Source organism: Temnothorax nylanderi, unplaced genomic scaffold (assembly GCF_030848795.1).
Source record: "Temnothorax nylanderi isolate EJ_2023f unplaced genomic scaffold, tnyl_v1.0 TNYL_tig0093_pilon, whole genome shotgun sequence".
Lineage (NCBI taxonomy): Eukaryota > Metazoa > Arthropoda > Insecta > Hymenoptera > Formicidae > Temnothorax > Temnothorax nylanderi.
In genome coordinates, this window is record NW_027249155.1 from 581,158 (window position 1) to 595,281 (window position 14,124).

At 31.2% G+C, this 14,124-nt stretch overlaps 2 protein-coding genes across 5 annotated transcripts; one reads left to right on the plus strand and one right to left on the minus strand.

Moving 5' to 3' along the window:
• The first annotated feature begins 1,916 nt into the window (after window positions 1–1,916).
• LOC139775159 (nucleolar MIF4G domain-containing protein 1) lies at window positions 1,917–7,016 on the plus strand. 4 transcript variants are annotated; one of them, XM_071710949.1, is made up of 10 exons: window positions 1,917–2,092; window positions 2,295–2,498; window positions 2,763–3,238; window positions 3,942–4,504; window positions 4,652–4,936; window positions 4,999–5,186; window positions 5,335–5,510; window positions 5,601–5,953; window positions 6,399–6,530; window positions 6,631–7,016. In XM_071710949.1, exons 3-10 carry the CDS (start codon window positions 2,791–2,793, stop codon window positions 6,919–6,921), a joined length of 2,436 nt encoding a protein of 811 aa, XP_071567050.1. In that variant the 5' UTR covers window positions 1,917–2,092; window positions 2,295–2,498; window positions 2,763–2,790; the 3' UTR covers window positions 6,922–7,016. The 4 variants fall into 4 exon arrangements, with proteins under 4 accessions (XP_071567050.1, XP_071567051.1, XP_071567049.1 ...); XM_071710950.1 differs by lacking the exon at window positions 1,917–2,092 and adding an exon at window positions 2,212–2,262 and having other exon boundaries at window positions 2,366–2,498; XM_071710948.1 differs by lacking the exon at window positions 1,917–2,092 and having other exon boundaries at window positions 2,256–2,498.
• Window positions 7,017–8,418: 1,402 nt separating this feature from the next.
• On the minus strand, window positions 8,419–12,065 carry LOC139775160 (lysozyme-like). Its single transcript, XM_071710952.1, has 4 exons — window positions 11,902–12,065; window positions 10,009–10,179; window positions 8,975–9,057; window positions 8,419–8,884 (listed from the first exon to the last, which is right to left on the minus strand). The coding sequence occupies exons 1-4, from the start codon at window positions 11,963–11,965 to the stop codon at window positions 8,744–8,746; spliced, it is 459 nt and encodes a 152-aa protein (XP_071567053.1). The 5' UTR covers window positions 11,966–12,065; the 3' UTR covers window positions 8,419–8,743.
• Window positions 12,066–14,124: the final 2,059 nt, after the last annotated feature.

Genomic DNA, 14,124 nt, shown 5'->3' on the forward strand with positions numbered 1-14,124 from the left:
TTCAGAAAAATATACTGAACAACATATCCAAATTTCGCCATTTTCCGCTATCCCTAAGTATGTTTTTTATTAACAATTTATAAACAAATTTGTTTTTCTCCACAAATACGATGAATTTCGAAATTTTTGTAGAGATCAAAGTTGTAGAGCAGACAAATATCTACAAAAAATGTTCTTATGAATTTTTTGAAATATCTCATATTATTTGAGATATTTGCAACAAGAGCTACTAGGCTACGCGCGGAGCGGAGCGGAGAGTTCTAACAAGCACACGGCAGTCTCTACCGGTCGCTGCTAGTTCTCTAGGTTCTACAAGGAACTTGAGTTGGTTCTCGATACTAGTATATGTGTCTATGTATACACACACAAAATTATTAATTATTTAACAAAAAACCAAAAACAAAAAAATTAAAAAAAAATTAAAAATTAAAATCAAAAATTTAAAAATATTAAAAACAAAAACAATAAAAAAAACAAAAAATGGAGTGACAATCGAGCCAACAGCCTCCTTGTGGCCACCCTGGAAACAGATGCTAATTTATCTGGCTAATGTTGGCCGTAAGCGCGCAGCGCTATAATGTTTTGAGCTTCCGTTGCAAATATCTCAAATAATATGAGATATTTCGAAAAACTCATAAGAACATTTTTTGTAGATATTTGTCTGTTCTACAACTTTGATCTCTACAAAAATTTAAAAATTCATCGTATTTGTGGAGAAAAACGAATTTGTTTATAAATTGTTAATAAAAAACATACTTAGGGATAGCGGAAAATGGCGGAATTTGAATATGTTGTTCAGTATATTTTTCTGAACACAATGACGTAATAAAACCTTGTGTTGCAATTTTTTCTAGGTCTAATCGTATTTTGACTGGACTAATCATACGAAATTAAAATTAGGTCGGGGAGATTAAGGTAGTTCGATGATGAATGGCCGAAGTCAAAACAATGTTTATGATTTTTTTATTTATATAATTATAAAAAAATAGAATAACGCATCGCAAAGCTTCGTAACGACGTAAAAAGACCATTAGTAAGTAATTTTTACGTTGTAGAATAATATTTTGCCTGAAATAGATTAAAATAAAGTGTGTGTTAACGCGTCGCTTGACTAGTTTTTAACTTTAATTATTAATTTAAAAAAAACTGTACGGTGGATGGTGTTCACCTACAGTGTCCTCTTTCCATCGATATATATTGTTCAGACATTTTTGGCAAAAGATTTTTCGCAAACTCGTGTTATTCATAGGAAACTATACCTCTTTTCCTATTAGACCAATGTTAAAATCATTAAAACCACTTAATTTTGAAATTTAATAGCTTGAGAACGGGACGGTGAATTATCTTTTTTCTGGGCTTAATCGATTCAGGAGAGTTCCTTCTTTCGATATAAAAAATAAAACCTATCACTTTTGGCAAAAGTTGTTTCATCATCGAACTACCTTAACGCAGTCGTACAATAAATAGTCGAAAATTAACGCAATCGACCAATAAAAGTAACGACTTAACCGTTCTTTATTTGTTTGACTGCGTTAATTTATTATATTGCGTATATTACACGATATATTTTTGTTCTGGTGTATCTTTTTTTTTTACAATATTATTAGGTGTCATTTTGACATCATGTCTAATGACAACCTTTTCTGAACAAAATTATGTTATGACTGTCACAAAGACAGACTTAAAAGTTTTAATTCCGACAAGCTGCTCTCTCGAGTTCTTATATACTATCGTTCGAAGCATTTTAAATACGAGAAACGCCATCTAGCAGATGCCATCTAGCGGATGATCCGACATTCGCATACATAGATCTTATAGATAGGACTGAGACAATACATAGCAGACGCCTGTCCGGAGTAAGTTAGAGAGAGAAACATACTTTTCAGTACTCTTCTTCCTTAAAGTCAGGACCGTCTCTCCTCGAGTGCAGAGTGTGTGCCGCACACTCGGAAAAAGCAAGAGGATTACTTCAAACATATTTCACATAAGTGCTTCACAATTATATTCTCAATGTTAAGCAAAAGTGTACTCTGGTTGGAAAATTTCGCAATAGAAACGCGTGAAATTATTTATAAGCAACGGAATAACGCGTGTATGCGACTGAACCACAAATTACTTTTAACGAGTTTTAACGTATTTCCCAGCGAGAAATGACCCGTCGAATCGACGTCTATAGACGTCTAATTAGACGTCGATTCGACGGGTCATTTCTCGCTGGGTTATTGTTAAGGTAGTCCTTTCATGAGAATAAGTATTAGATAGGTACCTAAATTTGATATATGTTAAATATACAGTAATAAGGAGCATGTGTACGAAAAATCAGGCGTGAGGTTATCGACACTTTATAAGAAATAATAATATTAAGTCATTCTAAATGTGCGTTCGCGGTGTGCTACAACTCGAGGAAGTGAAGAACGAGACATCCGAGTGTATGTCTGCGCTCTTCTACCCGCCCGAAGCTGGCCGAGCCGCCGCTGCTGGGGGCTTGGAGGTTGGAGGTATCATTCCAATGCTTTTTTATATACCATCGTTCGTCGTATTTTAAATACGAGAAACGCCAGCTAGCGTGGTCATTTCTAATAGCGGCATCTCCCAACGTTGGCGCTGAAAGCGCTAGCACACATGTCACATAGCACATAGCGCACGTGTCTAATGAATTTTGAGGTTATAATCAGTTATGATGCTCAGTGATCTAAATCTAAATCAACATTTACTTTTATTGATATGTTGTATGAAGTATAATATATATATCGTGATATAAGCATTAAATAGAAAGCGTTTCTCCGCAAAATGGGGCGTATTCAACGTAAAAAGACACTGGATACTAAGAGCAAAATCAACAAAGCTAAATCAATACAGAAAACGCGCAAGCAGCTACGTAAAGAGAAAAGGCAACAAAAGAAGATAAGTAGAGCAGAGTATTATGAAAAGAAAAAGTCGAAAAATCAGTCGGGAAAAATTGTTCAAGTATCAGGGACTGACGGTGATAAATCGATGAAAATAGAAGAAAAAGATGACGTTGAGCAGGTGCCATCGACGAAGACGCAAAAACGACAGAAGTCTAAAGATACGAAGGAAAAAAGGATGCAGAAGAATGCAAAAAAGCAAAGAATGGTACAATTGAACCAGGCCAATATAGAGGAGGACAAGGCGATTAAACACTTGGAAAAGCAATTGAAGTTGAATAAACGAAAGAGCAAATCTATCCCAAAGTCTTTCGTATCAGATGGATTAGATTGTATCCTTGATCATTTACTTATTGTTAGACATTTATTTATAAGATTATTAAAATTTTTTATCCTGTATGGAGTTAAAGAAAAAAGTGCAAGGTTTAGAAAAGAGGTAGAATGGAGAAAATGAGAAAGAGAGAGCACAAGGATACTTTAATCTTTTTTGATCGCAGAAATGAATTAATCTTTATGTCGTAGATAATGAAGGACAATAGAAACAGAATAATAGGGCTAGATAAGATGCTAGAGCAAATGTATATGTAATAAGAGATAGATTTAGTGTAAATAATGTAAAGAAAAAAGTATAATATATGAGAATGTTGTATTGTGCAAAGTCGATGGTAACTTCAGGAAATTGAATAAATTCAATTGTAATTGTGTTGTATGTTCTGTATGGCTCTTTCTCTTTTGTTTTCTAAATAATACAGATTTGTAAGAATAATGAATTTACTCCAAACAAAATTTAAAATAGGCATTTAATTAACATATTATATGTGTATATAATATATGTACTTATATGTATGTACGTATATTTCTCTTCAAAGAAACGTATAGCTATATCATTTCTATATTTATATTAAAATACTACTAATTTTTACGTGAAAATTATTTTTATAAATTGTTAGGTTGTCTATATCTTAAATTTACATTTTCAGATTTATGCCAGAATTTTTTTGTTTAATCATTTATAGTTCCTTAACATTTAATTAGATCTCTTGGATTTTTGTGATTCGGAGAATAGAAGTCACATTGTTAAAACTGAGAAGCAATTGCAAAAAACTGAAGTGAGTAAAGAACTCGAAGAGGACTTGAACTTGGCTATTGGCGAGGAAGATATTGAGGATAGGCATGAAAATGACGAAGAAGATAGCATAGATGACAATGAAGATTCTGAACAAGATTCAGAAAATGAAAGTCTTTTGTCCGATCAAAATTTAACTCAAGATAATAACAAAGAAATTTCTTTAGAAGAGACAAATACAATAAACAAATCTAAAAAGTATGCAACAGATGACGAAGATGAGACAATGAATGAAGAGTTGAATCAGAGTGACGCATCAGAACAGTCAGATGATGAAGATTTATGGGAAGATATTTATGGTAGGCAAAGAGACAAAGGGGGTAACATTGTATCAAAGAAATATGTACCACCTGCTGGACGCATTGCAAGTAATATTTCTTCCGATGATGAGAAAGTTCGTAGATTGAAAAGACAGCTGAAAGGTATTTTAAATAAATTAGCAGAGCAAAATATGCATACCATTGTAAATCAGGTAATTAGTTATTAACACGTATATGCGTTTAGTCAAATATATATAGAAATAATGACCTTATTTATAATTATTTATAAATTAAATACTTTTATTAGGAAGAATGTTATTTTTGATTGACAAAGATTTATCTGAATATTTTTAATATAGGTAGAAGAAATGTATATGTCAAACAGTCGTAACGATATGAATGTAATGTTATCCAAACTAATGATGGAAAGTATAGTTGCACCAATATTAACTCCAGATCGACTTATCAGTGAACATATGATGTTAATCGCTGTATTACAAGCAAATGTTGGTACGGAAGTTGGCGCACATTTTTTGTTGACTATTGTAAAAAAGCTTCACCATATGTTTGAAGAATCTCATTGTGTTGAGAATAAGGAATTAGATAATATTATCCTTATGATTTCACATCTCTATAATTTCAAGGTAATATATTAATGCTGCTTTTTATGTGCTTATAGAGCATTTATGATTTTGTCTTTTTCTAGGTGTATGGTCATCGCCTTCTGTATCAAATATTAGAAAAACTAGCAGCAAAGTTTACAGAGAAGGAAATTGAACTGATTTTATTGATTTTAAGGACAGTGGGCTTTCAGTTAAGAAAAGACGATCCAATTGCTTTGAAGGAACTTATATTAAATTTGCAACAAAAGGCAAATAATGCTATCCTCGAAAAGTAAGTCTTATATTTTTAAATACTGTTTATGCACCAATACAGATACTTATTTTATTCTGAGTTACTTTTTCTAACTATTGCATAAATCCTTATTTACCTGCGTACTTTCATTTTTATGTTTTTAATCATATTACTATTATCTTTGTAGCTCGAGGGTCAAATTTATGTTAGATGTATTACTAGCAATAAAAAATAATAATGTGAGCAAAATACCACAGTATGATCCAACTCAGATAGAACACTTGAAGAAAATTCTAAAGAGTTTTATCCATAAGGGTAATAGTGTTGCACAATTTAATGTGACTTTAGAAGACTTACTACAAGGTATGAAAAATAATACATGGAATACAAACGAAAAATATTGAAATATTATTCTTAAATAATAAAGTTATATATTTTTCTATCTTTTTTTAGCCGATGAAAGAGGAAAATGGTGGATAGTAGGATCAGCCTGGACTGGTCTCAAGGATATTGGTAAATTAGAAAAGAATTCAGAAGACAAAAAACAAAAGTACAGTGAAGACATATTGGAGTTAGCACGAAAACAGAGAATGAATACTGATATCAGAAGAGATATCTTTTGCGTGCTTATGACAGCTGAAGATTATTTAGACGCATTTGAAAAAATGCATCACCTTGGTTTGAAAAATCAACAACAAAGGGAAATAATTTACGTTATCCTCAATTGTTGCATTCAAGAGAAAAAGTTCAATCCTTATTATGCTGTATTGGCGCAAAGGCTCTGTGATTCCGATAGAAAATATCAGGTACATAAATATAATTTTATATATAAAAAGTCTTGTCGCGTCTCTGTAATCTACATTGCGAAGAATTGGCGGCTTTAAATTGCCAGCTGTACTTTGCCTCTTTAAATTGCCAGCTGTACTTTGAATTAGCTGAACGAAGAAATCAATCAGGAAATTAATCAGCGATAAGAAAATAATTTTTCTGACAACAACCTGGCTCTTAAAACAGGAATCTGTGAGAAAACATTACTCTGTATGAGTGTGTCACGACTATTGCTTTTCTATATCACTTTATGTCGAGTAAAATTAATATTATTAGTAAAATTATATTATTTTCCGTTATTGATGAGAATACGGAAGTATCAAGTTCACGTGTGAATAATTTGCATATGGATTTCCGAGCGTAATAGTACATTATTATTTTGCTTTGTGTTCTATAATCATTAATAATGATTAATTGTTATAGTTAACTATACAATATGCATTGTGGGATAAATTAAAGGCATTGGATGATTTGAGTACAAAACAGTTAACAAATCTGGCAAAATTTTTGACCTTTCTATTCTTGGGCAAAGGTCTTCCTTTTTCCATTTTAAAGGTATAGAAATAATTATTTATTTTTTCTATAATTATTTTCTCCTACACTGATGCCTGTTATTATGTGATATTTAACTTTTATTATTACATAATAATTACAGGTTATTCAATTTACGGAATTAGACAAGTTAACCATGAGGCTTGTACGACAAATCATGCTGGGAATATTATTACACGAGAACGAGGAGGCCTGTTTAGAAGTATTTGGAAGAATATCTTTATCTCCAAAGTTGCAAACTTTCAGAGAAAGTCTTAGATTATTTATAAATCATTTTCTTGTAAAAAATATTTGTGCTTCTGAAAACTTACAGGAACATAGTGAATTATTGAAGAACCGGGCGAGGTTGGTAGATAAACTTTTAAGTACACGAGAGTCAAAACTTATATTTTAACTGATATTTTTATAATAATTAATGCATATGTAAAACATTTTATATGTATATATTAGATATAAAATTCTAGATATGAAATATAAATGTAAAAAATATATTTGTGTTACTTATACCTTTTCTATAAAATATTTAATATTTAATATGATATAAGGAATATTCAGTATTTTAAATAGTATATTATGTATATCACGGTATGAATTGTTATCATGTTACATTACATAATATACTGTAGTAATAGTATAATAGATATTATTTACATTGAAAAGTTCGTAAACACAACTTGTATTTATTTTTGTAAGTACTACCTAGCGACTCCATGCAACCGGATACATCAAGTCGATGAAGCCGTATGTAATCTTCACAATTGATCACTCCATTTTCCATTACAGTCCTATACAATTAACTATTAGATGTTACATCAGCGAAGACATGGGTAAGCCAAAATCTCAATATGAGCATGATTAATCTTACCCGACTGTGTTTAACCATATAACCTTGTACTGTATAACCAGCGCAGTACACGTCCTTAACACATTTACAATAGGCTATAATTTAAAAAAAAAGAATCGATTATTATATACTTTTATTACATTATAATTATGAAATTTGTATTTATTAGTCACTAAAGTTAAATAATATAAGCATGCAAACTATGGGCAGATTATATTAACGTTTGTTTAATCCTTATCGTCATATTTAAAGTACATATTTACATGATACGAAAATATCTATATAAAGCAAAATTAGTAGCGAAAATTTAACCAAATCACAGTCAGAATTAATTGACATTATTAGAATCGATATTCATATATGATTCCACACATACGCTTTTTTAGTATCTTTATTTCAAGAAACTAAAGTGGAAAGAAAAATTAAGTAATAACTGAAGAAGAACGTTATGTAACTAACATTCGAATTAATATCTTTGTGTCTTGTGCCAATTTTCTATTCAAAATTTGCAGAGCTTGAGATATATTAAAAATAAAAAGAAAGCAAGTCCTGAATCCTTTCGTGAAATTCGAGCGCGCCTTGCAGGGAAGTTAGTATCAATTATATCTGCAACGTTTAAAAAACTATATGCGTATTACGTAATTTAACGCGTATTACGAATCAATAAAAGAGGGAATTCCGCTTTTCCTTATATATATTTACACGTTTGATAACCGATGGCAGTCTATTAATTGATGTGTTCTGTGTTCGTAATGCTTATTATTCATTACGTAGACAAGATATTTGAAATTCTCGTTTTGCATCATTATGTGAATGATATAATATCTATCTACTCTTGTCTCAAGTTGTGATATCTCTAATTTTGTTTTCTTTTTGCAACTCCGTATTTTTCTGCTGTAAAGCTGATAACAAATGTTACTTTATACTATAGTTATTTAAATATACAGGGTGTCTGATAATAAGTGTAACTCGCAGAAAGTAGATAGAGTGGGTTAAACTAAATAGAAAGTCAAAAAATAATAAAAAAAAAGGCAATACGAGCCAGGCGCAGTAATTAGTGCGCAATATATTATATGAATAAGTAACTATAAAAATTAAATACGGACGTTTCAACTCTTTTTTGGGTCATTTTCAGCGTGATATCATTAAATTTCACGCGAATTACAAAGAAAACGAAGTTTAACGCAGTCATACGAAATTAAAATTAGGTCGGGGATTAACGCAGTCGTACAATAAATGGTCGAAAATTAACGCAATCGAACAATAAAAGTAACGACTTAACCGTTCTTTATTTGTTTGACTGCGTTAATTTATTATATTGCGTATATTACACGATATATTTGTTATTAAATATTAGCGTAATATACATATATTATTTATGTTGGAAGGTTTGTAAACACAACCTATATCTATTTTCGTAAACACTGCTTAGTAAGCCGGTGCAACCGTATGCGCCAAGTCGATGAAGACGTACGTAATCATCACAGTCGATCACTCCATCTCCGTTACAGTCCTATTCAATTAACGTTATGATTAAACGTATCATTAGCGTAGTATAAAACAAGTATGGGCCAAAATCTGAATGTGAACATGTTGATCTTACCCGACTGTGTTTAGCCATGTACGCTTGTACTGCATAACCAGCGCAGTATATATTCTTGGCACATTCGCGATAAGCTACATCGGCTATAATAAAGAAAAAATCGATTATTATGTATTATTATTATTATTATTATAAAAATGTATCTATTACTTACTAAAGTAAGAAGGCATACAAACTATGGGCAGATTATACTAATATTGACTTAATGCTAAATGCCATCATATTAGAGTATTCATGTAAAGTCTGTACTATATAAAATAAAGGGTAACGAAAAAAGTCAATAAAATTATTGTCAGAATTAATTAACATTATTAGTATTGATACATAGAATTCTATACATATGAACTCCTTTATAAGTGTTCTTATTATAATTTTAAGAAATAAAACTAAAAATAAATTAATGACTGAAGTAAAAAGTCATATAACGTTCGAAATTACCTTTCAAATATAATTTGAAATATCAAGAGACACGGTAGTGTCTCGCGCCAAGTACACGCGAAGCGAGACCGCACCGTGACTTTTTTACGCGAATGCACGATTTTAAAACAGTATACTGCATTTCTATTTTAATAATATTGTCCTTTCTTTAGGTTTAATTAAGTTGGAAATATATAATTCACAAAGAAACTACTTAATCAGATATCTAAAGACTTTTACAGAAATATCGTATATTTTCCGTTTCTATAGTTAATTAATAACGAATTTTCGAACACGTGCTGTTTCTGCAGTATTGTTCCGTTTTTAATCTACCGAATGGAGCAACCTTCTCAATGCGAATTAATAATATAAAGTGATTTCTTAGCTTAGCATTTGTTAAATTTATTTCTAAACATTTTTTTTATATTTACCTAAATACATATACATTACGTACATTTTTCTTCCATTTTTTTCTTTTTGGAGTATAATACTATAGGCTTACTCATTCCAATCACGAAATGTATAAAAAAGTGCGATTGTAAATAAAGGGGAAATAACTAGAAATTACTATTTCTAATAAATATCTAAGGTATTTTGTACAAGAGAAAGTAACACACCATCGTCGTCACTGCTCGATTTTCCGTTTGGAGGTGGTTTGCCAGCGTCAACCCAATAAGGTTTTGTTATCGAAAAGGGTCCACACGACGTGTCATCGCAACCAATAGTAGTATTACATCCTGTAGTAATTTCGCATAAACAGCCTAAGCAAACCAACGACATGAGTTGAGCTGTAATAAAAAATGGATATTTATACGTTATTAATACTAAAAGTTAGCAACATAAAAAAAGCAACAGCTTTAATTAATGCACTATCATACGCAGAAATAATCCAGCTGAAATAGAATGCGTCGATTAAACAAGGAAATATTATTTAGTTATTAATTAGCTTCCTAATTTTATTAAACAAAGTACATATATCGCTTTGAGCAAAATACTGATAAGTAATTCTGATAGATTCTCTTCTCGTGTTCAACTTTCAAAATCAAGTATATTACAATTTTATTTTATATCCTTGAATCTAAAGGAAAATATTTATCACAATGACAGTAATCAATTTTACAATTAATAATATTCTACTATCGCGAAGCAATAAAGAAGTAGAACAAACTATATTTGCATTAAAATAATCGATCACGGTTTTTTCGTTATTTTAATTTAGATTTTGTTACAAACAAAGTGCGTCTGTTGCAATATTATTTTATCGGATTTTCTGATTAATTGCTACTTCTGTAATCATTAACAATGTATTACGAAAACATAAGAAATTTCAGAATATTAATCGTGAGATTTGTTACGAACGGTCATACTTATTTTTGCCTATACGATATCGTTTACGTCATTGGCCAAGTTATATCGTTTCACAATAAGCATGTTAGTTAAATGATTTTTGTGATAAAACGTCACTAGACTGTAGCAGACTTTAGGATAGTATAATATAATTACATAAATACTTTATATTGAATGGTTATTAATAATTACTAAAAAATATATACTCAATGTGATTAGAAAAAAGAGTCAGCAGACAAATGAATTAAATATTAATTTTTATTCTTAACATGTGTGTATGAAAAATATTATATTAGATATATTATTTTATTTATTAGAGAAAGATATCTTTTAAAAAATATATTTTTTAAATCATAAATGATACCTCTAAACATAAACACAATAACATAATAAGAGAAAATTTGATTTTACAGATGAAATAGGGAAATCTTTAAATTGGTTGAAAGTCGCATAGCAGTCAGAAACGCACACAGTCATGGAATCATAAATATTTTTAAAAAACGCTGCGAGATACAAACTGTTATGATGATACATACGCGGCTGATAAAAATTCATGACACACTAGCGATAGCCGGATGCAATCGGATCTCTGTTTCTCAAATCAATTGAAGATTAATGCAAAATTTCTACTTCGCACAAAGTTTAATGAAATACTGCTTAAATTTTGAAAGCGCATTATACATAGAAAAAAAACAAAACAGAAATTGTGAAAAATATAGGCAGTTATTTTCCAAAGTAAATTCTGTTCTTCCAAATCAAGACAAGTTTTAGTACTATGTTTTTCTTTATTATTTTATTATTAAAAATTATGGTTTTAAAACTGATATTGCAAAGTTTATAACTCATATTCTTTAAATCAGCCAAAGTTAGTGATTTATGTAGTTGATTCCAATTCTATTTTCGTACACTGATAAAAAGTATTTTAGGATAAAACATTCCATTTGTAACATACTTCGGTTTTTAACGAGTCTTGAATCAATATTTTTTAAAATTATCAATTTCTCCAATTTTCAAGTACATTATTATTTAAAAATTATAACGTGGAAATAAAATTTGTAGCCATTGAATATAGTAGTAATATTTTTACAAGTTTTATACGTGTGAAAATAAGTCGTGTATTATAAATCTCACTTTTGTTAAAAAATGGAAAAACACTATCTTACCGTAAGTGTAAACGCCAAATAGCACGATCACTGTCACAAAGACCCACAAAACTTTAGCAAACATTTTAAAAATGTGTTGCTGCTGATTCACAAGGAGCAATGTTTATTAACGCACTGTGTTGGTTGACTGATGCTAAGTAATCCGTTCTTTTGAGCTCTTCTCGACGATCGTTTTCTTATATAAGGCGATAGCAGCCGCATGATGAATTAAGATGAAAATAAATGGCGAAGATATGAAGACAGAAAGACAAAAAGAAAAACCGTTTTAGACGTCCAAAAGATAAAAGTTTCATCATTGTTAAAATATCAAAAGTAAAAGTATGAAATTTTGGAAACAGGAATTAGAAGTAGCGGAAAATTAGCCTTATATTATGAGGTTTCGTTTGTGTTTAGATATTAATTCAGAATCGGTTGTTCTAATCAATTCGTCCAGAAAGATTTTTAAATAAGAGCGAATATGTGTTTTGAATGTGTTTTGAATGTCGACTTGTGTTCATGTGTTTGTGAAAAAATATTCTTTTTCTTGTGATATAAAATATTATACAGATATAGAAAGTATAAATAAATTGTAGATATAAATTTAAATATTAATAAAATTAATGTATTATTTGAATTTATGCAGTGTTTATATATATATATATATATATATATATATATATATATATATATATATATCATTTGATATAGAAATATCAAATAATGTTTCTATAAAATTAATTTATAAATAATTTATTTATGACTTAATAGAGCAATAAACGGGATCATAGTTAGCATTCAAAAATTACGGGAAACGATTATTTTTGTTCTTGTGTATTTCTTTTACAATATTATTAGGTGTCATTATGACACCATGGGACCTACAGTTTATAACGCCGATTCCGAACGGCTTTTTATTTTTTTTTACAATATTATTCGGTGTCATTTTGACACCATGGGACCTACAGTTTATAACGCCGATTCCGAACGGCTTTTTTTTTTTTTTTTTTTTTTTTTTTTTTTTTTTATGTTAATAAGGCATACTAAGGGCCGGTATTCATAATCGGATCTTATTTCGGTTTTATAAGATCTGACTATGAATACCAGTCTAAAAACTTCTGGAAAGTATTCCAACAAGCTGCTTTTATATACCATCGTTCGTATTTTAAATACGAGAAACGCCAGTTAGCGGATGCCATCTAGCGGATGATCCGACATTCGCATATATAGACCTTATGGACTGAGACGATACATAGCAGACGCCTGTCCGGAGTAAGTTAGAGAGAGAAACATACTTTTCAGTACTCCTCTTTCTTAAAGTCAGGACCGTCTCTCCTCGAGTGCAGAGTGTGTGCCGCACACTCGGAAATAGCAAGAGAATTACTTCAAACATATTTCACATAAGTACTTCACAATTATATTCTCAATGTTAAGCAAAAGTGTACTGGTTGGAAAATTTCGCAATAGAAACGCGTGAAATTATTTATAAGCAACGGAATAACGCGTGTATGCGACTGAACTACAAATTACTTTTAACGAGTTTTAACATATTTCCCAGTGAGAAATGATCCGTCGAATCGACGTCTATAGACGTCTAATTAGACGTCGATTCGACGGGTCATTTCTCGCTGGGTTATTGTTAAGGTAGTCCTTTCGTGAGAATATAAGTATTAGATAGGTACCTAAATTTGATATATGTTAAATACACAGTAATAAGGAGCATGTGTACGAAAAATCAGGTGAGGTTATCGACACTTTATAAGAAATAAGTCATTCTAAAGCGGGGAGCACACACTTCTGCACAACGCATAATGCGTAAGCATAAGAAAATTGATTGGTCCATACACATGTGCATAAGGAAATAGACCAATCAGTTTTCTTATGCTTACGTATTATGCGTTATGCAAAAGTCTGTGTTCCCCACATGTGCGTTCGCGGTATGCTACAATTCGAGGAAGAACGAGACATCCGAGTGTATGTCTGCGCTCTTCTACCAGCCCGAAGCTGGCCGAGCCGCGCCGAGCCGCCGCCGAGCGCCCAGCGCACACGTACACGGCTCCGTCAGCTGTGTGCGTGTCCCCACCAGGCGCGCAGGCAGCGGGCAAAATAGCACCATTGGCATCTCTGCTAATGGGTGGGAGTGTGGTCTAGCGGTAAAGCGCCAGACTGATAACCGCGAGGAAGCGGGTTCGAGTCCCACCTGGCCGCCTGAGCGGTCTCGAAATTAAATTAAATTGGCATTCGTGC

What these genes read in the sequence shown, in the direction of transcription:
- LOC139775159 (XM_071710949.1), top strand. Translation starts at nt 2,791, where the DNA reads ATGGGGCGTATTCAACGTAAAAAGACACTGGATACTAAGAGCAAAATC. An exon ending in CACATCTCTATAATTTCAAG is followed by an intron (nt 4,937 to 4,998) that starts GTAATATATTAA and finishes GTCTTTTTCTAG; the next exon opens with GTGTATGGTCATCGCCTTCT. An exon ending in TTTAGAAGACTTACTACAAG is followed by an intron (nt 5,511 to 5,600) that starts GTATGAAAAATA and finishes ATCTTTTTTTAG; the next exon opens with CCGATGAAAGAGGAAAATGG.
- LOC139775160 (XM_071710952.1), bottom strand. Translation starts at nt 11,965, where the DNA reads ATGTTTGCTAAAGTTTTGTGGGTCTTTGTGACAGTGATCGTGCTATTT. An exon ending in ATTTGGCGTTTACACTTACG is followed by an intron (nt 10,180 to 11,901) that starts GTAAGATAGTGT and finishes TTTTTATTACAG; the next exon opens with CTCAACTCATGTCGTTGGTT. An exon ending in ATCGAGCAGTGACGACGATG is followed by an intron (nt 9,058 to 10,008) that starts GTGTGTTACTTT and finishes TCTTTATTATAG; the next exon opens with CCGATGTAGCTTATCGCGAA.